Source organism: Pleurodeles waltl, chromosome 7 (genome assembly GCF_031143425.1).
Source record: "Pleurodeles waltl isolate 20211129_DDA chromosome 7, aPleWal1.hap1.20221129, whole genome shotgun sequence".
Classification (NCBI taxonomy): Eukaryota; Metazoa; Chordata; class Amphibia; order Caudata; family Salamandridae; genus Pleurodeles; species Pleurodeles waltl.
In genome coordinates, this window is record NC_090446.1 from 1,347,418,578 (window position 1) to 1,347,444,248 (window position 25,671).

The window sequence follows — 25,671 nt, forward strand, 5'->3', positions numbered from 1 at the left end:
ACCATCAGAATGCAAAGATCCCGGTAGCCCATCTGCCACAAAGGCACTGGATCAATACTTTGGAAGACCAACCTCTTGCAATGCATATGTTTCCTGCCTTGGACTACCATGCAAGGTATCGTGGCCTGGGTAGGAGCAATAGGCCACAGGGTTCATGATAGGGATTAATGATGCCTTCCACATCTGGATATTGGTGTAAGCATTTAGTGAGGATATTAGTAGAAAATGGGCATAAGTTTACCAAGATAATAGCCTTCCGACATTCGTTTACATCTAACCCAAATGGATGCTACTGAATGAATGCTGTCAGAATATTTTATTCCAAAATCACTGCAGCTTAATTCGATAACCACTCATCTAAGAGCTCATTTAAGAGCTGTAAAACTGTAACACGTTAAAGAACAACCACAAGATACCATTCTAAAAACCGGCCCAGTGCGTTGAATTGCAGAGGATAAAACACACTAATGTTCATTAAAGTCAAGTACAAATCTGTTGACTCAGAATATTCTACATGGGGCAATCGCAGTGAGCTGGGTAAGTGAAAATCAAGTGGAATTAATTGTGATGGCTAATAACCTCTCTTTTTTTATTCCCTGCAATCAACTGCATTGTAATGGTGTTACAATATAAGGAGTAAACCCAGAAGTCAATAGCAAGATATTGAACTCTAGCCAAGACTCACAACAATTTTCCTTTGCCATTACGTTCCACAACCATGGTCTTTTACCAGTACCTTTAAGGTGTGCCCACAGAGATTCAATAGAGTTGTGGTGTCAGTTGTCCATGTGGAGTGCAAAAGTACTTGAGAGTACCAGGGCACATCAAACCCTCACCTTTGTGTGGGTTTATGCCTAGTTTATACCCTCTTTTACACAGGATCAACAGCCTGAGATATTGAACATACCTAATTCCTTATATCAGGTTCCACAATTCCTTTACCGGTCCTATATTACCTGTGGTGTCCGTTTCACATGTCAAAGATGGGGATAGAATGGTCTTGTTTTGCAACATTAACTCCACACTTATTTGGTACTTGTGTGCTGGCTGCAGATCGTTCACCAAAACCTCAACACACGTCTGTGTATACGCTGTGTAGTTCCCATCCACCAGGACCCACAGCCCAGAGAAGGGTTTCAATGGGCATTCTATGTGAACACTCAATGTGTAGCCCCCAGATGGTTTGTAACAGCTGAATCTTGCCGGCCCAAGTTCTGCAACATAAAGAGAAAGGAGAGATGGAAAGAAGCACTTAAGTATGAGTACTGAGGTCTAGGTCAAGAAACTTTACAACAGTTAGCAACCAGCTTGTGCAATAGTAGATTATAAATCTTCTGCTCCTCACCATACAAGGGTTACAGGTAGCCTTGTTGCTTCTGATCTAACAAATGACCTTTTGGCACACAACCCATTAAGAGCAATCTGAATCAAGCTCTACCACACAGCAGAGTCTTGTCCTTGCTCCCCAAGGGAACAGTTCATCCCAAACTGCCAAGCCAAGTCCTCCCTGAACTGGAAACAAGCAACTAGCCTGGCTGATGAGGGGTGATACCCTGAAACGGGTCCCAGGATGCTTGTTTCCAGTCCAGGGGGGACCTGGCCTGGGTGTTCTGGCTGGACTGTTCCCATGAGGAGCAGGGTCAAGACTGATTTGCATATGGCTGGGTTCAAACTAGAAGGGGATGGTGTGCAAAAAAATGATGGATTAAACCCTGTTCTGTGACTGGGGGTGAATGTATGATTTGTTCAGTATTCCGTTTATCATCTGTTTTTTTTGCATAAAATAGCGTGTAAGCACACCAAAATTATTGGATTGTTCTTCGTAATGAGTGGCAAAGCACATAAAATATATGTGAAAATACTTTAGCATCACTGGGCAAGTACATGATTGCTGAAAATTTTGAAATGTGAGAAAAATTAACAGTTTAAACTACACCTACCATAATGTCTTGAATGTTTCAGTGTGCGGACCACAGCAGTAAACAAATTAAAGAATGTAAACCATGTTTTGGCCCCCAGTTAATCAGATGGGGTGCTTCATCAGGACAAGAGTGAACCACCTAATATTTCTACACTATGGGCCTGATTACAACTTTGGAGGAGGTGTTAATCCGTCCCAAATGTGACGGATATACCACCAGCAGTATTACGAGTTCCATAGGATATAATGGACTCGTAATACGTCTGGTGGTATATCCGTCACTTTACCGTCACTTTTGGGACGGATTAACACCTCCTCCAAAGTTGTAATCAGGCCCTATGTGCCTAACTAACACAGTAATGCAAAGCTGAAGGGAATCATCTAATATACAGATAATGTGAGCAATTATGTAACACTTAATCCACAGTCTTTCCAAAAAAGCACAAACATCTTGTATATTATTGGTGAGCAACCTAAGTATTTAATAACCTGACAATTAATCAAAAGCAAGTCATATTCTCACCATTTGTGGTAGAATTCATGCTGATGAAAAAATCACACTCTTTACATGCTGGCTATGAGAACCAAATGTAATCTTTTGCCAGCATTTTAGGTTTTTGATTTCGTATATAAATATGCCACCATAAATTCTATCTGCAACACCCAAGCATTCAGATTGAAAGACAAACTGATGATGGAGTATTTATTTACCTATAATTGGAAAACAACTCCCTGGACGTCAGAATAGTAAATTATCCATATGAGTGGGCCCGTATACGGTGGAACTACTCTACAAATCTCAGCAGTACTTAATATTAAACAATAATAATGCATTGTTTGTTCTATGTGTGAAGAACATATTTTGAAACACTTGATTTCTGTCTGGGATGCCAGTGATCATTACAAGGTGTTCCAATATGTGGGGCTTAAGTAGGTGGTCTATGACGATAACCCATTCTCTAGTGTATTCCATGTTCCATGCCAATGTGTCATTCAGTCTCACATCTCACTCTTACCAGTCTCTGCTGGCTGGAAAATTGATTCACTGTAAGTCAGGACCATAGACTCTTCTCTGACGCCATGTTGCTTTCTTCTTCCTGGAGCGGTAAGACTCAGTCTGTTGATGGCAAAGCTTCGCAACTCAAAGGTGTAGTTAGTGCTGGGACTCAACTTTTCTATGATGTATCTTGTGGTGTTGGGGTTCTCAATGTTTATCTCTGCTTCCTCAGTCGTGTTTTCTACATACGTTCTTATCTGAAAGCCAGAGACCACTGACATGTTCTGAAGGGTCAATTTCCAGGAAACAGAAGCGGAGCTGCTGTTCACAGCATCGACGGTGAGGCTGTTTGGGGTCTGGGGCACTAAAGGGGAAGAAAGCTTTTGTTATTACATCTGACTAAAGATCAACAACCAATTCCACCAAATACAAACTTACAGTTAGGACATAAATTGGACTAAGGAGCAGATGCCATTGATACATAGGTAAGGTTAAGAGTCAATGAGAAAGTTTGCTAATTATTTTGAAGCCAATTCAGAATTTGTGTGAATTTAAAAAATAAGGGATTCATTGGTAAAAGTGAGAGCACGGTTTAAAAGAGGTTAAGCATTGATCATCTGATCGTACCCTCTATTTATGTATCAAAAATGAATAACGTGGGAGAAATAATTTTAGAGAGAAATGGAATCTTCCAAAAGAGACCTTGTCAAACTTAGTTACTGATTGGCAGATCCCATAGATGACATAGGGCCAATCAGTTACAACCCACCAATTTTCCAAACTCCAAACCGGAGTATGAAATATGTTAATCTAATTCTGATTTGTGAATAGACACTTGGTAGTTTGTGTCAAGAATCAACTTGGATTTGCAACACTTGGGTTTTTGTCACTCTTTCCGAATTTCCTGATCTGCACTGGTTTGCAAATCTGTTGCTGTTTCACAGGTTAGGTGGAGCTAAATTTGTCCCTCTCACTTTTGGGAAAGCCATAAATCCTTCTCTCTACCTGAGACTCAAGCGGGTCTGAAATTCTATGACTTAAAAGTTAACTGCTATGTATAGGACATAAACACCAGGAGCTGGCTCATACCCTATTCATACAGATCTAATTGCTAAAAGCAGTTGGTTTTCAAAATGGCATCCTTATGTATAACCATGTCCAAGAATGCATCCCGCTAAGCAGTAATGGGACAAGTGGAAAAACAAAATAGGCAATCTGAATGTAGGAAAATACAGGTGAGTATAATAAAGTATGTCAATGCAAGATGAACCCAGGTGTCCAATGTGATGCTGCTGAATGACCCACATCCAGATAACTGCTTGCTCCTTGCCATAATTCAATGCGAGGAATCATTTAGGAAGAGTACGTCATCATCATGCTAGATGCCTTGATGTGAATGAGGTATTCAGAGACCTTTGTACGATTTCTGGATGCCCATGATATGGCACTCTATGTATGGAGGCGAAGAAAACAGTGACACCTGTATGGTAACACCTACTATTTAAAACATTTGAATGAGGAGGTGTTAAAAAAAGATTATTACTAAACAGTATCTAACAAAATTGCAAAACATCACAAAAGACAAATGGGTTAAAATATATTGCACACTGGCTATAGCTTTTTTTTGCACCTCTAAAAACTCAACAAACAAGACCAAACAGCTTCAGCTAGATCAGCCAGTATATTAAATTTGTATGTTACAACGAAAACAAGGTTTCAGTTTGAACAAGAAGTCAAAACAATATTATTTCCACAGGTTTGATGTAGTACTAGTAAGCAAGTTGTGAGGAAAGTCAAATGGTAGCCTTACGTCCATTATTCAGTGACCTTTTTCAGTGGAACTGGAAGCACATAATAGACTTCCGGTTTTATCAGAAGCCAGCAGTAAATAGCTAGAAGAAACAAAGGGCCTCATTTACAGAACTGAGGCATGAGCTTTGATGCGTCAGATTTCTTTTGCCTGCTGTGAATTCCCTTACAACGCCATGGATGCGCTGTGTTTACAATACAGAGCTCCATGGCGCAAGAACTGCACAGATACGTCAGAAAATCCGATGCATCTGTTGGCACTAAAGTGACACATTTCTGGAGTTGGCCGTAAGACTGATACAACTCCAACAATTTGTCAGAACACAGAGGTGAGTCCTATGTTAAAAGCCCTGAGTCAATCCTTACGTCTGGTTTGAGAAGGCGTAGGGATTTTGGTGCAGTCAAGTCGTAGAGTGATGCAGTGAAAAGCTCTACAAGCGTCAGTTCTGCATGGCTTCTAATGTGGGAATACCTACCCTGCAAAAATTATACCTGGCATAGGTATAATGTGACACAGGCCTCTACAAACTGATGCTTTGGGCCCAGTGCATGAGTTTGTAAATGTGGAGCAGTGTGGAGCACTGATTGTGCTGCCGTTGCATTAAAAAAAATGACGCTGCAGCAGCACAAGCTCCTTGTAAATGAGGCCCAAATTTTCTTACATTCAAATCCTTATCAGTGCTTTAAGTAGGCAGACATTTCTAATGGGAGAGAACCAATGCTCTTCTATTAGAAATGTCTGTCTATTTAAAACACTATTTTAGTTATAGCACAGACCTGACTCAATGGCATGAACCTTGACGGCTCTGAACCATAACTTTCATCAAATGCCAAGTCACTTGGATTCACCCTGGACAACAACCTCTCCCTCAATAAATACACTGCCACAAACACAAAGACTGCTTGTACCAGCATTCTCTTCTAAACAAAGTTAAAACTGTTTCTTCCAGAAAGCGACTTCAGAACTGATATTCAAGCTCCTGTACTTTTTCCATCTAGATGATGGTTAAACTCTACCTCATGTCCTCCCAGAATCCACACTTGCACCCCTTAGGGGCATCCTACATACCACAGCACTTTTCATCCAGTGCCCAAAGTAATATGATCACATCCACCCCATCCACATGAACTCCACTCTCTCATCTTGCCAGCCTGCATCAACATGAAAACCAACTGCATCATTTACAAATCAGATGCACCCAGCAACCCCTCTTATCTTGCAGTTAAGCTAACCATCTCTGGTGATTGTCAGCACACACACAGCCAGGATACCATCAGACTGGAGACTAAAAAGGGTACAATAGAAAGAAAAAACAGGACAGCAGGACTTTTCCATCTATGCACTCAGGAACATCCCAGTATCCATCAGGACCACCTATATGCTTCTAGAATTTAAGAAAGAGTTGAAAACTCACCTCTTACAATGCATTAACCATTCACAACCCAGCTTCCTCTCCTATTATTCATTAACTTTATGCTTGTCTTTAGACATGTAGATCACACCACTGTCTGTTGGCTAGGTTCACTATATAGAAATATCATATAAATACATATATGCAATACATACATACATACATACATACTGTCCCTGTTAATGGAAAGTGATGCAGTACTTACAGGTGCCATACAGATATCTTCAGAATGTTGGTCTCCTTATCAATGCCAGGAAACCAGCAGGCATGCTAGTGCAGGAGAACCAGTCCTTAAAGTTTGGGATAGTAAAACCAGAGCAGACAGTACCCCTTAGGAAGAAAATGCTGTGTTTTTTAACCAGATTTACCCAGAAGAAACATTGTTTATTCAGTAGAATCCTCAACCAACAGCAGACAGATCTCCTCCCTTCAGGACTCAGGAGCATCTTTTATTTCTAAAGTACTTTCTGAATGTCTGCACATGAAACTTATGAAAGAATCCTTAAAGAGTCGTTGGTACCAACAATCTAGAGTGTGGGAGGATAAGTGAAAGCTCGTCATCCATCTACGTGGGGTGTTTGCTACAACAGCAAATTCCAATCCAGACAACAGTGTCAATGTGCTGTTGATGTGATGTGGAGGTTGCATCAATCACCTACAAATACAAGAAACATATTCCCCAAAGAGGCATTTTACCACATAAACATGCTTGAACTGAGTGCACTCCACCTTGCCCTAATTTTGCTAATAACAGCCTAATTGGTAATGATACTGACATACAATGTGACATTCATGTATTGCTTGAAAAAATTGGAAAGCATCACAATATCTGACATTTTTTCATACGTGTGTAACGCTCCATAAACCTTCACAACATATTTGGATGTAATCAGACCAGATCAAAAGGCCTTTTGAAAAAATTGTTTGGTATCTTTAATCAGACTTTTCTACTGATACAGCTAACAATGAGGTGCTGTTCAGGCTGAAACAATTCCAGTCAAGAGTTATCCAAATTGCATTGAAATTATCTCGCCTGTAGTGATTTTCAGACCAACGTCACATATCCTAAGATTTGCACAATAGACTAATTTGACAGGTGGATCTCCTATTCGGAGCCAAACACTAATTTACTATGTGTACCCTTTTTACACTTCCTTTTTCACAATTTCTCAGATAAATGATTTCTTAGAAGGTCTAAAAAGTGTAACCATCCAGCAGAAGCCCTTAGGGCACACAGAAAATGAATACTGCTATCGCTGAATTGGTGGACTTCCCCATTGATAATGTGCAAATCTGAATTTTAGGAGCCGTCATGGAAGGTGTCATTTAGACATTTAGAAGTGGTCATTTGAGCCTGCAAAGTCGGTTAGATAGAGGTTTTATGTACACTGGATTCCATACCATTAAGGTAGCTTGAGAACACATCCTTTGTTCTCCTGATGGTTCTCCCATGCACATCTATCTTTATTCCAAATATTTTTGTGAATTTATCTTCTGCAGTGGAGTGGTCAACTCACACTCTTAGTATTGACCTGGACTTTTTTATTATCTGACCCAAACAAAAGGAATTCAATTGCTTTGTGATAATGTGTTGAAGATTGTGCTATTTGAAGAAGACTTAGCTATGCCTTACCTATTCATAGTTTGATTGATTGCATCTTGTATAAGAACATAATACCAAAAAGCACGCAAATCCATCCCACTAGAGGCACAGTGAATGAGTTAGCCCTCTTAATGATGTTTCCAATACTGTCATTTCAACATGGCTACTTGGAGAGAGGACCATTCATTTGCAGTAAACTAATGCCTTTATTCAGATACCCAAGGGGGCCAAACTTGTTTGAGAAATCTATTTGGATAGTTTTTATTTTATCTGTTTTCTTGTCTCTGATTTACAATCCTCTTGATTCTCTTCACATCAAATCCTGGAAAAGTTACTTAGGGCCATAAGTATGAAAGCATTTTGCGTTTCTCAATGGTGATACTCTCTATTTTGGGCCATTAGGAAATGCAAAATGCCATTTTCCTCCGTGCGAAAGTCATTTGTGGTGGTGCAAAATGTGTTTCTATCTAGTAGAAAGAACTACTTTACAGACCTGGGACCACCTAATTTGGATAGGTGGAGTCAGAGGTCTGTTTTCACTGCCCCTCACCGTTAGCAAAACCCTGGCAGTAAGGGGCAGTGAAAACTGCTAAATGATCCCCTCACCATGGGAGAGGATGCCACCGATGATGGCAGCCTTTAATTTTTTATATTCAAACAGAAAATACTGATTCAGGATTTGCAGATTGAAAATAATAAAGAAAACAGTTTGGTGCAGTGCTCCGTCATATTGACCGAGCCAAGCACCAAACTGTAAACAGTATTGACATGAACCCCTGCGACGGACGCTCCTGACAATGTTTTAGAAATGTCTGCAGGCTTGGCCATCAATTTCAAATTTGGTGGGCGGAATAGTCTCGACCTGGCAGACGTTAAGTCCTCCTCCAAGCCAATGGAGATTACTCTATCCACCAACAATTAAATCGGACCCTTGGACTAGTGATGCATTGTAGCTTTGTCAAGCACATGCTATTCATAAACAAGCTATTGTATGCATGCTCAGGATAGATCGCAAATACAAATGGGGATTAACCAATGAGAGGATGTTGGAAAGTGGATTTTTGGTAAGAGCAGGTAAGTACCTATACCTACCAATTGCCCACTAACACCAAATTAGGTCCAGTTATGTCTCAATAAATTAAACCCAGCTCAACTCTTGGTAGCTTACCAACGAGCGACAAGACCTAACTTAGGAGACAAGTGTGCAAAGCATCTAAAAATCACAAAACAGTAAATAAGTAAAACACAAAACATGATAAAACTCCAAAACTTTATAAAAATAGATTATATTTTTATCTTTAAAATGACACTAAAATGATTAAAATCGGATAAAAGGAACCACAAATATGATTTTTTAAAGAATGAATGTTTTCAAAACAACTGGAGCTCAAAGGGTTAAAAGAGGTCACACTGGACAAGGACAAAGTCCAGAGTTCAGGCCAACCACGAGGTAACTCTGTTACACTTACTTTCAGAAGTGTTTCTTGATCCAGGAAAGTTGTTCACAGCACCAGCCAAGGGTTCAGAGGCTCTGGTTTGCCTCTTGGGGTCTGGGACTACAACTCCCACAATGCACCTCTTCAACGTATGTAGTTGTTCCAAACATCCCCATACTTTTGGATCTTCTTCCAGGAGTCCTTTTTGCGTCATTAAAGTGTCTACAACTTGATCCAAGGTTCCAGAAGCTCTGATTTGCTCCTTGGGAGTTGGGACTACAATTCCCAGAGTGCACCTGGTCAGAATCCTCAAATGGCCACTGGATGCTGGTCAGCTGGGCTCTGCTTACAGGACATTATGCAGGGGACTCTGGGCAACTCCTTTGTACCTGTAGCAAACAGGGAGTCCCTTCTTGAAGCAGTAGAAGACAGGCAAAGTCCTTTTAGTAGTGAATCCCAAGTGTGCAGCTAGTGCAGTCCTTCAGAGTGCAGTGTCCAGCTGTAGGTCAGGGGTCCAGCAGGGCAGTGCTTCTTCTTCTTTGTCTTGTTTCTTGTAGGCATCTGAGGTGTGGGTGCTGCTGTGCCATATTTATCCTTCCTCATGGGGGGCAAGCAGGTGGCCTGACTGTCCAATCACAGGCAGGCTACTTCCCCCTTTGAAGACCACTTCCTGGGAAGTGTGGCAAAAATCAATCCTGGGAGCAACATTCTTTAAAAATCCAACATGGATGAAACTGATTTTTGGAGGTTGGATCTGGCTGAGTCCACCCACTGGTGTTGCTAAAAACCTTAAACACACCCTTCTCCTGCCCTCTCCTAATCTAATCAAGAGGGCACCTGTTAGAAATTGGGTCTTTGGTTGACAGTCAAGTTACCCCCTGTTCAAGCAGGGACCCTCACTCTAGTCAGGGTAAAAGAGAATCGCCCTCATCTAACCCCTGCTTACCCTCTTGGTAGCTTGGCAGAGCAGTAGGCTTAACTTCAGAGTGCTAGGTGTAAAGTATTTGTACCAACACACACAGTAACTCAATGAAAACACTACAAAATGACACAAAACCAGTTTAGAAAAATAGGAAATATTTATCTAAACAAAACAAGACCAAAACGACAAAAATCCGACCTACACAAGTCAAGTTATGAATTTTTAAACATTAAACTGAAAAATAGCGCTTAGAAACACAAAATGCTTCAATGAGGCGTTAACACGGCGTCGTGACAGAGTCGTTCCCAACAATCCGACACCAGCAGCGCCAGATACGGAGTCACGTAGATCCCCAAGTACAGTACCTTTGGTGAAGAGTGAAAACAAGTCGATGCGCGAAGTCGGGCATTGTGGCGTCTGTGTGAAACGTTGAATCCGCACACTTCAAGCGGCATCGGTCACGACGTGGTGCTGCGACTTCCACGGAGTCACGGACTTCAGCGGGGCTGCAGCGGCGTCAGGCCTGCGAAGGTCGTCGCGTTCCAGCGAAGATCACGGAGTCGGTTGCAGGTGGCATCGCCGGATTCAGCAGCGGCGTCGGTCCGAAGTCGTTCGAAGCCGATTTCCTGGGATTTCCACCAGCTTTTCCTTTCAAGGGCCCAGGGACTGGATAGGGCACCACTTGTCAGAGCAGGAGTCTCTCCAGAGACTCCAGGTGCTGGTAGAGAGAAGTCTTTGCTGTCCCTGAGACTTCAAACAACAGGAGGCAAGCTCTAAATAAAGCCCTTGGAGATTTCTTCACAAGATGGAAGACACACAAAGTCCAGTCTTTGCCCTCTTACTCTGGCAGAAGCAGCAACTGCAGGATAGCTCCACAAAGCGCAGTCACAGGCAGGGCAGCTCTTCTTCCTCAGCTCTTCAGCTCTTCCCAGGCAGAGGTTCCTCTTGTTTCCAGAAGTGTTCTAAAGTCTGTGGTTTTGGGTGCCCTTCTTTTACCCAATTTCTCCTTTGAAGTAGGCCTACTTCAAAGTAAAGTCCCTTTTGAATGTGAAATCCTGCCTTGCCCAGGCCAGGCCCCAGACACTCACCAGGGGGTCGGAGACTGCATTGTGTGAGGACAGGCACAGCCCTTTCAGGTGTAAGTGACCACTCCTCCTCTCCCTCTTAGCACTGATGGCTCATCAAGATATGCAGGCTGCACCCCAGCTCCCTTTGTGTCACTGTCTAGTGTGAGGTACAACCAGCCAAACTGTCAAACTGACCCAGACAGGGAATCCACAAACAGGCAGAGTCACAGAAATGGTATAAGCAAACAAATGCTCACATTCTAAAAGTGGCATTTTTCAAACACACAATCTTAAAATCAACTTTACTAAAAGAAGTATTTTTAAGTTGTGAGCTCAGAGACCCCAAACTCCACATGTCCATCCGCTCCCAAAGGGAATCTACACTTGAATCAGATTTAAAGGTAGCCCCCATATTAACCTATGAGAGGGACAGGCCTTGCAACAGTGAAAAACAAATTTAGCAATATTTCACTGTCAGGACATATAAAACACATTACTATATATCCTACCTTAACCGTACACCGAATCCTGCCCTTGGGGCTACCTAGGGCCTACCTTAGGGGTGTCGGACATGTAAGAAAAGGAAAGGTTTAGGCCTGGCAAGTGGGTACACTTGCCAAGTCGAATTTACAGTTTAAACTGCACACACAGACACTGCAGTGGCAGGTCTGAGACATGATTACAGAGCTACCTATGTGGGTGGCACAACCAGTGCTGCAGGCCCACTAGCAGCATTTGATTTACAGGCCCTGGCACCTCTAGTGCACTTTACTAGGGACTTACTAGTAAATCAAATATGCCAATCATGGATAAACCAATCAACAATACAATTTACACAGAGAGCATATGCACTGTAGCACTGGTTAGCAGTGGTAAAGTGCTCAGAGTTCAAAAGGCAACAGGTCAGAAAAAATAGGAGGCAGGAGGCAAAAAGATTGGGGATGACCCTGTATAAGTAAAAAAGTCCAACAGCACCTAATTGTCTGGAGTAGCAGGAAATGGGGAAGGTCCTGAGCTGCTCCAAATGTCCTTCCCCGCCTCTGTAGACCAGGTTTGCTGCTCTCCCCCATCCTGCTTCCCCATCTGCTGAGGCAGATCTCCTCTCCAAGCACATCCCCTGTGTTCAGCCTAAGACACTTCACACCTCATCAAGGCAGCCTGGCCAGGCTACCAGAGCCTGGCCAATCAGTGAAGGGCACTACGGAGCTGAAGTTGTCAACCTTCAGGTAGAGTTTTAAAACTCTTTACCTGAACTAGTTATATTAAATCCAACAATGGAAAGCTGTGGGATTTATTATAACACTTAGGGGCTCATTCTGAGCCCGGCGGACGGCGGGCGCCGCCCGCTGGGTGGAAACCGCCGAAAGACCGCACCGCGGTCAATAGACCGCGGGGGTCATTTTGACTTTCCCGCTGGGCCGGCGGGCGATCGCCAGAAGATCGCCCGCCGGCCCAGCGGGAAAGCCCCTGCAACGAGGAAGCCGGCTCCGAATGGAGCCGGAGGAGTTGCAGGGGTGCGACGGGTGCAGTAGCACCCGACGCGATTTTCACTGTCTGCATAGCAGACAGTGAAAATCTTTGTGGGGCCCTGTTAGGAGGCCCCACGTCACCCGTTCCCGCCATCCTGTTCCTTGCGGGTTTTACCGCCAGGAACAGGATGGCGGGAAGGGGGTCGGAATCCCCATGGCGGCGCTGCAAGCAGCGCGGCCATGGAGGATTCTCTGGCCCAGGGGAAATCCGGCGGGAAACCGCCGGATCCCCTTTTCTGACCGCGGCTTTACCGCCGCGGTCAGAATGGGCACTGAAGCACCGCCAGCCTGTTGGCGGTGCTTCCGTTGCCCGTGGCCCTGGCCGTTTAGGACCGCCAGGGTCAGAATGAGGGCCTTAATTTGATACCAAACTCAAGGTATCTTTCACTTATGGGGACTTTGTTAATTACAATAAAGTCTCCCCATTTTAGCCTATGGAGGCCATTCACTACAGTGAGGGAATTTTTTTGGGCTATTTTACCTCACCGGGGCTTATAAAAGAACTTGTATAATGTCCCTGCTTATGGTTACATGGCACCCAACCCAAGGGGCACACAGGGCATACCTTAGCGGTGACTTATATGTAAAAAAAAAAAGGTAATTTAAGACTTTGGAAGTACTTTTAATTCCAAAGTCGAATTTGCCTTAAACTTTAGTTTAAAAACAGCCAGCAAGACAGGCTTGCCTTTAAAATGACACTGGGCACCTCAGTGGTGCACCTATGGGGGCCCTGCGGACGCTGAGGTCCCTAAACCTACATGCCCTACCATATACTAGGGACTTATAGGTAGGTTGACATAGCCAATTATAATTAGCCTAATTTGCATACTGATTTTTACACAGAGCACAGGCCCAGGGACTGGTTAGCAATACCCAGGACACCATCAGATTCAGTAAAACACCAGCAAAATTTGAAAAATGGGGGCAAAAAGTTAGGGGGCCTCTGCAATCAGCCATGTTTTCTCACTCAAGCACCCTCCCAGCCCACACTCCCAGAAGTCTCAGCTCAACCCTGGGAGAGTGTTCCTGGCTTGTCAGGCGAGGAAGATAGTGACAAAACTGGCTGTCCCTTTGCAGGGCCTACTTTTCCTCACATCCTCCTGTCATGGTCACTCCCTCTGGGTGAACCTATGCCAACAGTGAAAGGACCCATCTTAAACTGAAACTTCCTTCTAGTTGGGCTACCTCCTCGCTCTTTACCAACTTGGGTAGTGAGACGCTCACTTCCCCTCTCCCTAACTTTGCTAGGGCAACACCTAGCTTCCACAAAGAGGTCATCCAACACTTGAGCAACCCCACCATGACCAACAGGGTCAGGGGGCCTACTTTGCTTTTGGCCCTGGGTCTGCCTCCCAGGAAAAGTGCAGTGCTGTCATGAAGGCCAGCACCCATCAAAGGCTACTGACAGCTGTCAGCACCCAGAACCACACCCTAAGCTCTCCACTGACAGGTGTGTGAGCTGCTTTACGGGCAACTGTGGAGTCCTGGCACCCCTCTTGCTATTTAGAGTGGGGGCTACCACATCGTGTAGCAGACACCCTCCCACCACTCTCCCTTCTGTCAGTGCAGGAGCAATACCCTGCATCTGTACAGCTGCCTGACTACTTAGGACTTCCTTGGGGTCAGGTGAGGTCTCACCAGTGCCAATTCTGGGCTCCCCGCTACTGGGGCAGAATGCCTTTGGCTCCCTGGAACTCTCTTTAAGAATGGCCTACCCTTCCTTTTCTTCTTCCCTTTTCTTGGGGACCCCAGTCTCCTAACTGTAGGGACTGGCTCCCCAGGACTTTGGCTTGGGGGGCACCTGCGGCGACCTCCCTATTTGGAATCAGACTCATCTCTGAGTGGTCATTGCCCAGAATACAATCTAGGGGGGGTCAGCACCCTAAACCAGTCAAGGATACCCTACCTCTCTAGGGGCACTATGGCTACAGGTTTGGTGGTGACCTCACCTGTGGTTATCCTGACTTTCCTGGTCTCTCCTAGGACATATGTCTGGAGTCACCAACCGGTCACTCACTATAGTGTGACTGGCACAGGTGTCTCTCAGGCCAGTGGTAGGTATCCCATTCACCTGAATGGGGTGAAAGTGCCTACTCCCACCATCAGGACCATCCTGTCCTGTCGCCCAGTCCAATGCTATGAGTACCTCATCATCTGAGGGGTCCTCCTAAATGGCTACACTGGACAGCCCAGTGCTAACCACCCTCGTGGGACAGGCCGCATCGCCCCTGAAATAACCTGTCTGCTGACAGTCATAGCAAGCATTACTGTCCAAGAACTTTTTTATCCCTGGGTCTCCCTGCCTCTGCTTGTCAGAGTGGGAGTGGGATTTACTCTCCTTCTTCTTAGGGTTCTGGGTTATAGAGGGAGTCTCTGTGGTGGGCTTACCACCTCCCTCCTTAAGTGTTTGGGGACCTGATCCCCTTTCTTGGGGTCTCCCCCCTGGGAGTCCTCAACCACTCATCACCTGCCTCCCCCAGCTCTCTGGGGTTGGTCAGCTTAGAGTCCACTAGATGCTGGCGTAACCTCTCTTGGATACAATTGGTCAAGATGTGCTCTCTTATGATCAAATTGTATAACCCTTTTTAATTATTTACTTTGTTACCATGTATCCAGCCGTCTAATGCCTTAAGTGAGGTGTCTACAAAGTCAACCCAAGACTGGGTATTGACCTTCTGGGTGTCCCTGAACTTAATTCTGTACTGATCTGGGGTCAGACCAAACTTCTTAGTTAAGCACCTCTTTGTGCTGGGATGGGAATCTGCTTCTTCTTCCACTAGGGTCAGGAGCCTGTCCCTCCCAGATACTGGGACCAACTTCGATAGGAGTGAGCCCCAATACTGGGGCTTAACCCTTCTCATTTGGCATGCCTTATCAAAGGCCTCCTACGACTTGTCAATGTCATTCCCCTCTGCATAAGGAGGAACAACCAACTTGGGTAACCAGGGGCAGAACCCACCACCCATGGACACCTCAACTTCTCTGTCGCTGCCACCATCTCTCTGTTAAATCTTTGCCCACTTCTTCTTCTCTAGGGCCACCTTCTATGCCTTCAAAGCTATAAGGGCTACCTGGGCCTCAAGTTCCCTTTCTCTGAGGTCCAGGTCTGCTTCTTCCTGGTCTGATGTCACAGACCCTTCTCTTCCACTAGCTCTGGATGGGGCCCTAGCTGCTGAGATTAGAGTTTTGCAATCATCCTCCTCCTCCGGGAAGTTGGAGAGGACATCTTCCATCCCCCTCCCTACCTCTGAAGCTTTCTCTGCCTCCATCTGCACTACCCAGGCTTCAAGTGACTTGATCGTCACAGCCTTCCTAAGGTTCTTAGCAGCAGGTAATCCCCCTCTTTCTGCACAACAACCTAAGCTCAGCTGCAGTGAGTGTGGGTAGGCTAGTCAGATCAAGCTCCATGGTCTCTCTTAAGTTTTGTGTCACTTAAAAAAAGTTTGACACCTATTGATCAGAACACTTTAGAAAAATCAAAAATGAAGTTATTAACACATTAGTCCACATTTGAAAAATCAAAAATACTTTTGCTCTAGGTCAATTTAGAGGAGTTTTAACCTATTTCACTTAAAATTGTAGTGTGATATTAAACAAAAGAATTGGATCCCACCATTGCACACCATAAATGTTGGAAAGTGGATTACTCGTAAAGGAAGGTAAGTACCTACACCTACCAATGGGCCACTAATGCCCACTTAGGTCCAGTTAGTCTCAATAAATTAAACCCAGCTCAATCCTTGGTAGCCTCGTAATGAGCGACAAGGCTTAACTTAGGAGAAAAGTGTATAAAGCATTTAAAAATCACAAAACAGTAAATAAGTAAAACACAAAAGACAATAAAAATCCAACACCAATTTATAAAAATAGATTTATTTTTTTACCTTTAAAATGGCACCAAAATGATTAAAATTGGATAAGGGGAATCAGAGATATTAATTTTTAAAGAATGAAAGTTTTCTAGTGCATAAAAGCAACTAGTGCTCCAAGGGTTAAAAAAAGGTCACACTGGACAGGGACAAGTCCAGAGTTCAGGCCACCCACAAGGTAACACTGTTACACTTACTTCCAGAAGTGTTTCTTGTTTCAGGAAAGTGGTCCACAGCACCAGCCAAGGGTTCAGAGGCTCTGGTTTGCCTCTTGGGGTCTGGGACTACAACTCCCACAATGCACATTTTCAACTTATGGAGTTGCTACAAATATCTCCAAACTTCTGGACCTTCTTTCAGGGGTTTTTTGTGGGTTATTGAAGTGTTTACAGCGTGATCCAAGGTTCCAGAAGCTCTGAGTTGCTCCTTGGGAGTTGGGACTACAACTCCCAGAATGCACCTGGTCAGAATCCTCAAATGGCCACTGGACGCTGGTCAGCTGGGCTCTGCTTGCAGGACTTGATGTAGGGGACTCTGGGCAGCTCCTTTGTACCTGTAGCAAACAGGGAGTCCCTTCTTGAAGCAGTGGAAGACAGACAAAGTCCTTTTTGTGGTGAAGCTCAAGTGTGCAGCTGGTGCAGACCTTCAGAGTGCAGAGTACAGATGCAGGTCAACGGTCCAGCCAGGTAGTCCTTCTTCTTCTTTGTCTTGTTCTTTGTAGGGATCTGAGGTGTGGGTGCAGCTCTGCCATATTTATCCTTGCTCCTGGGGTGGAAAGCAAGGGGGGCTGACTGTCCAATCACAGGCAGGCTCCTTTCCCCTTTGATGACCACTTCCTGGGAAGTGTGACAAAAATCAATCCCAGGGAGCACCATTCTTCAAAAATCCAACATGGTTGAAACTGATTTTTGGAGGTTAGATCTGGCTGAGTCCACCCACTGGTGTGGCTAAAAATCATAAACACACCCCTCTCCTGCCCTCTCTTATTCTACTCAAGAGGGCACCTAATTGTCTGGGGGTAGCAGGAAATGGGGGAGGCCCAGAGCTGCTCCAAATGTCCTTCCCTTCCTTTGAAGACCTGTTTGCCTGCTCTCCCCACATCCTGCTTCCCCATCTGCTGAGGCAAATCTCCATCCCCAGGCACATCCTTTGTGTTCAGCCCAGGCCATTTTACACCTCATCAAGGCAGCCTGGCCAGACTGCCAGAGGCTGGCCAATCAGTGAAGGGCACTACAGTGCTGAAGTTGGCAACTTTCAGGTAGAGTGTTAAAACTCTTTACCCGAACTAGTTATATTAAATCCAACAATGGCAAGTTTTGGGATTTATTATAACAATTAATTTGGTACCAAACTCAAGATATCTGTCACTTAAGGGAACTTTGTTATTTAAAGTACAGTCTCCCCATTTTAGCCCATGGAGGCCATTCACTACAGTGAGTGAAAAACGAATTTGGCTATTTTACCTCACTAGGGCTTATAACATTTTTTGTATAATGTCCCTGCTTATCGGTACAAAGCACCCAACCATAGGGACACATAGGGCACACCTTCGGGGTGACATATATGTAAACATAAGGTAGTTTAGGACTTTGGAAGTACTTTTAATTCCAAAGTCCAATTTGCATTTAACTTTAGTTTAAAAGCAGCCAGCAAGGCAGGCCTGCCTTTAAAATGACAATGGGCACCTCCGCAGTGCACCTATGGGGACACTACCTATGATGGGGTCCCTAAGCCTACATGCCCTACCATATACTAGGGACTTATAGGTAGGTTGGCATAACCAATTATAATTAGCCTAATTTGCATACTGATTTTACACAGAGCACAGGCCCTGGGACTGGTTAGCAGTACCCAGGGCACCATCAGAGTCAGGAAAACACCAGCAAAAAGTGAACAATGGGGGCAAAAAGTTAGGGGGCCTCTTAAATCAGCCCTGTTTTCTCCCAAGAGGAAGTGAAGTAGGTGGTGCCGCAGTAGGTAACTTCCTGCAACTACAGGTTGGAATTGGGTTGACTGGCAACAGTTCCAATGTGAATCCTACCACAATGCTTGGTAAGACAACGCACACCCCATGCTTTGCCCAGATTCTCCTCAATATAGTGACACAGTCTGTCAGCCACTGCATGTCTGTCAAGAAATCTCTTGCATCACCCCAGAAATGTTTTACCCATACTACAGGAGCACTATTATATACCACATCAAAAAACTTAAGCTGTCAAAAACGATCATCTATTTTCAACATTACACGTTAGTCACCTGTATCCATAATACCATGTACTATAACTGTAGTCAAACCTAGGCTATGGAGAAGACCTTCATCATACTACCCAAGGTAAGGTGACGAGCGCTCGTCCCAAATGAGTAGAAATAGAGCTGTACTAGACAAAATGCTGTGCCACTTAAGCCCCAGGTATGAGGTGGGCGGATAAATGTGCAGGGATACCATGTCACCGGCAATAACATTTCCTGGCCAGTATCCTTGCACATAAATCCGTCTATTACGAATATTTGTCCCCAGAATGTGGGTTCAGCATTACCAGGTCATAATTCAGATGCCGTGCCCCTATTTTAAGGACAAACCTGCTTTGATTTACCACATGGTGGTAAATTGAAGTGGGGGTAAGGCAGTGACATTGAAAGAAAAGCAGAGGCTGTGTGCTGGTAGAAGGGAACATTCCTTGCTCCTCTGTGCCATGGGAGGGTGTCAGGAGGGTGACAGAGGTGAAGGCATGCAACCCAAACCTAAAGCAACATTACTTTACTTTAATTAGCGGTTTCCTAAATTGTGATTTCATATTTGCGATTGCGAATCTGTAGAAATCACGAGTGGAGGAATGCACTCTTACATACATTTCATTGTGTCATTCCCTAATAGCGATTTCTACAAATTTGCTATTTGGAAATCGCTAAGCCAAACTTTCATACATTTGGCCTTTAGTTACTTATTTGTACTCTTCTTTACCAAATACATCAATAATCAGCTGGACAACCCAGTAAAGTCAATGCAAAGAAAATGGAACTCAGGTTAAAGCTCCTATTAGGTGCATTAAGCTGTGAAGATTAAGGGGGTCATTCTGACCCTGGCGGCCGGTGACCGCCAGGGTCACCGACCACGGGAGCACCGCCAACAGGCTGGCGGTGCTCCCTCAAGCATTCTGACCGCGGCGGTTCAGCCGCGGTCAGAAACGGAAAGTCGGCGGTCTCCCGCCGACTTTCCGCTGCTCGGGTGAATCCTCCATGGCTGCGGAGCGCGCTCCGCAGCCATGGGGATTCTGACACCCCCTACCGCCATCCTGTTCCTGGCGGGTCTCCCGCCAGGAACAGGATGGCGGTAGGGGGTGCCGCGGGGCCCCTGGGGGCCCCTGCAGTGCCCATGCCCATGGCATGGGCACTGCAGGGGCCCCCGTAAGAGGGCCCCACTGTGTATTTCAGTGTCTGCAAAGCAGACACTGAAATACGCGACGGGTGCAACTGCACCCGTCGCACCTTCCCACTACGCCGGCTCCATTCGGAGCCGGCGTCCTCGTGGGAAGGTAGATTTGCCCTGGGCTGGCGGGCGGCCGCCCGCGAGCCCAGGGCAAATCTCTAAATACCCTCAGCGGTCTTGTGACCGCGGAGCGGTATTTTGACGGGGGAACATTGGCGGGCGGCCTCCGCCGCCCGCCAATGTTAGAATGACCCCCTAAATGCCTTTAAACTGCTGGCACTCTACTTTGAGATGAAGTTGAATAGACTAGGGTAGTGATTCTAAGATTGGAGGGCGGCGGTCGCCGCCCGCCAAGCGGGAACCGCCAGAAGACCGTACCGCGGTCAAAAGACCGCGGCGGTCATTCTGACTTTCCCGCTGGGCTGGCGGGCGACCGCCAGAAGGCCGCCCGCCCGCCCGCCCGCCCAGCGGGAAAGCACCAGCAACGAGGAAGCCGGCTCCGAATGGAGCCGGCGGAGTTGCTGGTGTGCGACGGGTGCAGTTGCACCCGTCGCGATTTTCAGTGTCTGCCAAGCAGACACTGAAAATCTCAATGGGGCCCTGTTAGGGGGCCCCTGCAGTGCCCATGCCAGTGGCATGGGCACTGCAGGGGCCCCAAGGGGCCCCACGACACCCGTTCCCGCCATCCTGTTTCTGGCGGTGAAAACCGCCAGAAACAGGATGGCGGGAAGGGGGTCGGAATCCCCATGGCGACGCTGCTTGCAGCGCCGCCGTGGAGGATTCCCTGGGGCAGCGGGAAACCGCCGGGAAACCGCCGGCTTCCCTTTTCTGACCGTGGCTTTACCGCAGCGGTCAGAATTGCCCCAGAAGCACCGCCAGCCTGTTGGTGGTGCTTCCTCCGTCCCCAACCCTGGCGGTCTCGGACCGCCAGGGTTGGAATCACCCCCTAGATGTCTACAAGTGACAGAGCATATTTCCTCTTTGTGAGGCAGTGCTGCCTTTCTGTCCAGCTTTCATTATTTCTTCATCTAGGAAAGGCAATAATTTTATGGATTTAATGAAGATGTGTATGATAGAGACCTAGAATTACAAATTAGTAACTCTGAGCTTTTTTCTTGTTAATCCTAACCTCAGAATTTGATTATTGGAAAGCATAAGATACAAATGCATCTGCAGTATTATATTCTGCATTCATGGTTGCACATTTGTACAAATTGCCTGGAAGGAGGTGGATTCTTATAGCACTGCGGCTGTCAAGTTAGTCAATTCAAAAGGGCGAATTTCAGATATCCATTTAATACATCTAGACTATCAGCGTTCCATGATAAAATGGTAATCAAATAATTTACCTAGACAACTAATTTAATTCCTAATAAAATTTCACGATAAAACGTTAAAATATACAGAGATAAAATAAAACCCATGTCTTACTATAAACCACATAATACACATTTAAATACTTTTCACTAGAGAGTTGCAGAGGGGATGCTGTTGGCCAATTCTGAGGTATGGATCTCATCCTTGTAACTTTGGCTGAAAAGATCAAAGCACAACAGTAGATTTCCCAACTTAACAAAGTATATAAATTCAGGCATGCAACTACTATATGGAGCTGTCAGCAGTACAGGCCTGTGACTTACTGTTTTGGATCTCAGACCCAAAGTCCCTCCCTAGTTATCCCCCATACACAAAAGCTTTGCTTTCTTGCATTCAAAGTCAACGTATCTTGATAGAACATAGCCAATCTGAAAGCACTGTAAATGTATCTAGCATGTCAATCAATCTCTCTATGGCAGAGAGAAACCTAAGGCAAAACCAATTGGGTGAGACAGAGATTAAGGTTAAGAAAGCTTACACGTCTGGATATATCCTGGAGTTGCAGCGCTGCCCACATCATCAAGGAAGGAGGAAATGGTCACAAGGTACAGGTTCCCTGGGTTTAGGCTCCATAGATAGAGGCTGGTCCCCTGAATGAATGCCGTCTGATTACCCTGTGGATAGTTCTGGCTCTCCCAGCTGACAGCGTACCAGTAAAGATCCTTATTGATGTCATCTGGGGCTGTCCATAGGAGGAGGAGGCCACCTTCACTGATGCTTGAGCCCGAGATATTTTCTGGCGGATTAGGAACTGTGGGGAGCAAAATGTTTCTATGAGAAGCGTGTGTTACCAAACTATAGTCATAGTATATCATTTGAGGACATGAAAAGCCTTGTTGTTATCTTCTGTGGCTGTAAGTGTTCTGCAAACCGTGAGGCCTATTGAGCAATCTAATGCTGACTTTGTCCACCTGATAGGTGGAGCGGTTAATGCCTGTCTTCTCTAGTTCACATCCTGCTTGCAAGCTACCTTTCCTATGTGTTCTGTACTTGTGAACCCCTGCGTGCCCTACGCCTCTTCTGACCTTGCAAGATGTGCCAGAGGCTCAGGGCTTGTTTCTTATGGCTTATTAGAAATATATAGAAAATAATTGATTTTATTGAGATACTCGTTGTTAGTCTCTTGGAATGCATACAGAGATTTTGGACTGAACGTTCCTAATGATAATAGTTCCATGAGCAACTTCTTGTACTGAAAAATCCACTATTCTGCTGATGTCTTGCGTGACCAACACTATGATAGAGGTATCACCCCCCGCCTTACGGCAGTGCCAGTATAGTGAAACATGAAGTGCCAACGTATATCTGGACACACATACAGCTGTTTTTTGGACGGGGAGAGAAATTGGCATATTATTATTTCGCCTATAATGCAAAAACCCTTCCAGCGCTGCTGGAGTCCTATGAGTTTGAGTGGAATCATCATCCGAGACAACCAAAACCTTGTTCCTCCCCTCTTTTGTCAATTCCAAGAAGTCAAGTCAACCTGAGCATCCTACCACAGTTACCTCTGTTCATCTGTCCAGTCCAGTGGAGTGGTGGAACCCTATTTTCTGTTGATCGCTGATACCACCAAAAGGTCTGGCACAGGGTCTGCCCCAGGAACATTATGTTCATGCTGAGCTCAAACTTCAACATGTTTAGATGGCATTTAAAAAAAAAAAACAATGACATTTCGAAGTTTTATAGCTTCCAAAACTATGGGGGTTATTACAACTTTGGAGGAGGTGTTAATCCGTCCCAAAAGTGACGGTAAAGTGACGGATATACCACCAGCCGTATTACGAGTTCCATAGGATATAATGGACTCGTAATACGGCTGGTGGTATATATGTCACTTTACTGTCACTTTTGGGACGGATTAACACCTCCTCCAAAGTTGTAATAACCCCCTATGTTGTATTTTTCTTTAAATCAGACTCACATATTAATTTGTTCTGTTTCCTCTCCACGTGGCTGCCTCTTTATACCCCTAATACATTGGGAGAATGGGGCAGATGCGCTGTTCACAATCCACAGCTAAATACCCCCTACCCCGACCCCCCCACCCCGGCGCAGGTCCCGCTGAGTGCATAGGTTTCGCTGATTCGTGCAAGACCTGCACCTTTTGCAGGCTCTGATTACATTTAAAATGAGCACATTTGTGTCTCACAAATGTCCTCACATTTTCGTGAATACCGAGACATGTTTGTAATATTAAATAGCTTTCGGTTATAAGGATGCAGCACAATATGTCACGTGCACATTTGTTGCACTCACCTGTGTATAGAATGATGCTGCAAACCTGGTACCCAGCTTTCCATACAGAGATATTATACGGACATCCTGGATCCAGTCCACTGACAAGGATGACATCAACGTGAGGTGTGACGTGTCCAGCTGAGGATGCAGCCAGAAGGGGCAGCACGATGATATTGTCAAAGCTGCTGTGTTTTCTAACAGTGATGGTCGTCTCGTTTCGCTCCCAGTGGAGGCTGCGACAGTCAATCGGAGCCACTGAAATGGCAAACGAGGTAAATTCAACAGCTGCATCAACTCGGACAGACAGACAGGACACTGCTGTAGCAAGCGTTAGCAATCGAAATGTGTGCAGAGCAAAACACGGTGCGGGGAACGGCTGAAGCCTGCTGCAGTTTTTCTGATAGTTCAGGCAGGGACAAACACCCCACAAACATTCTGCATTTCATGTTAACTAGTTTCTACAAAATTGCTTCAATTAATTAACAGTAATTTCCTTATTTTTGGACCTACTCCCTCGCTTTAATTCAGAACAAGTGAGGCTTCCTTGCCTCCCCAGACACCAATCACCAGCCAGCCTGCTAATAGGAGCCTCTTCCCCGTCAGCTCCTCCTTTTTATTAAAAAAAATCCTCAGTACAGCAAACAATTCAGTTGCTCCCTAGTTCTCTGAATTAAAGCGAGAGGAGGACTAGGAGTACTGCAATTACCAGTAAGTAATTGAAGCATTATGTTATGCTGTGAAAAATAAAGATGTCCAGCGCTGAACCTTTTCCAAGAGATTTATTCATAACACTTGACCCCACCAAAGCATTACAGGGTCCTCACAGATTAAACCAGCTCCCCTCACAGTGAGTCCTCCAGTGAAAGAATACTCTAGGGTCTATGTATTGCTTCAAGAACACTCAGGGATGACATCACCATGCAAAACAAATATGAGCCCACAACAAAAACAAAAAAACATACCGACTGTAAGAAAGTGGAGAATTTTATTACAAGACCGGAGGCTCATATTATGCAGTCTTTTCTTGCTTTAATAACAACAGCAGCCAAGCAAGAACTACAGTTCCCAGAAACAAAGAACCACAAAATGACATCATAGTGCAGTAACCAATGGGATATCACAATGCACTACTAATATCTTAACTGCGAGCAACAAGTCCTCTTTTCTTGCTGCTGGCAGTCAAGATAAGTAACTGCATTATTTATTCGATAAGTTATTAGCCTTTTTAACCGTTACAATAAGGTTTAAGCTTGTTGACTTCATGCGATGTTATTCTGGGTGCACGCGCGTCTTTTTTCCTTCTTTCACAGCGCGTCTCTCAACGGCCGTTTTCGGCCGTTGAGGACGCGCGCTCGCGCGTTTCACATTTCCACAGATTCTTCACATTCTCCTGCCGCCATACCTCGTCGGTAGTCGCTCGGTTTTGGGGCTGCATTTGAGCACAATTGGCTCGGTTTCCTCCCGTTTTTTCTTCTTCGTCGAAGCTACCCACTTCAGTTCAGCCTGCTTCGTTTCTACTGAAACGCCTCCTTTTACTCGTACCGCCCCTTCAGCCTCTCCTCCCTTGTTTTTCTTCAGAGGTTAACCCCTGTGTGCCCAGTGCTTTAGTTATTTGCTTATTTTCATTTTTTTGACTAGTGCTTTTGCATTATGGCTGGGGAGGAGGATTCCCAAGTGTTTCAGGAGAGTTTGAAGTCCTTCATAAGGGACTCTGTTCAACAAGCAGTTTCTGTTTCCATGTCTGAGGTTACAAAAAATTTTGAAGCCTCGGTTTCAAAGATGATGTCTTCTTCCAAGTTGCCTCTTAATAAGAGCAGGAAACGTGCGGCCACTCTCCCAATGTCGTCTAAAGGCGTTTCCTCTGGTCCTTCCACCCGAGAGGTCTATAAATCGGGTCCCCCTCCTTCCCCTTTGTATGTTTCACAGTTACGAGACACGGATGACGATGATAATGTTTCCAGCCATGATGGCGATATGGACGGATCAGGAGATCCATTTACTTATGGGCCTCTGGAGAAAAGGCGTAGAATTTCTCCTTCTGACGGTGGTGACGTTCACCCA

The 25,671-nt window shown here is 45.2% G+C and overlaps 1 protein-coding gene across 1 annotated transcript in view; it reads right to left on the bottom strand.

Moving 5' to 3' along the window:
- LOC138246291 (uncharacterized) overlaps positions 1–25,671 on the bottom strand; it is a 179,028-nt gene that overhangs the window by 9,196 nt on the left and 144,161 nt on the right. The window contains exons 4-7 of the mRNA XM_069200755.1: positions 23,629–23,865; positions 21,848–22,120; positions 2,938–3,282; positions 957–1,214 (exon numbers count right to left, since the gene is read on the bottom strand). Of these exons, the coding sequence (XP_069056856.1) occupies positions 957–1,214; positions 2,938–3,282; positions 21,848–22,120; positions 23,629–23,865 (1,113 nt within the window). The remainder of the gene's footprint in view (positions 1–956; positions 1,215–2,937; positions 3,283–21,847; positions 22,121–23,628; positions 23,866–25,671) is intronic.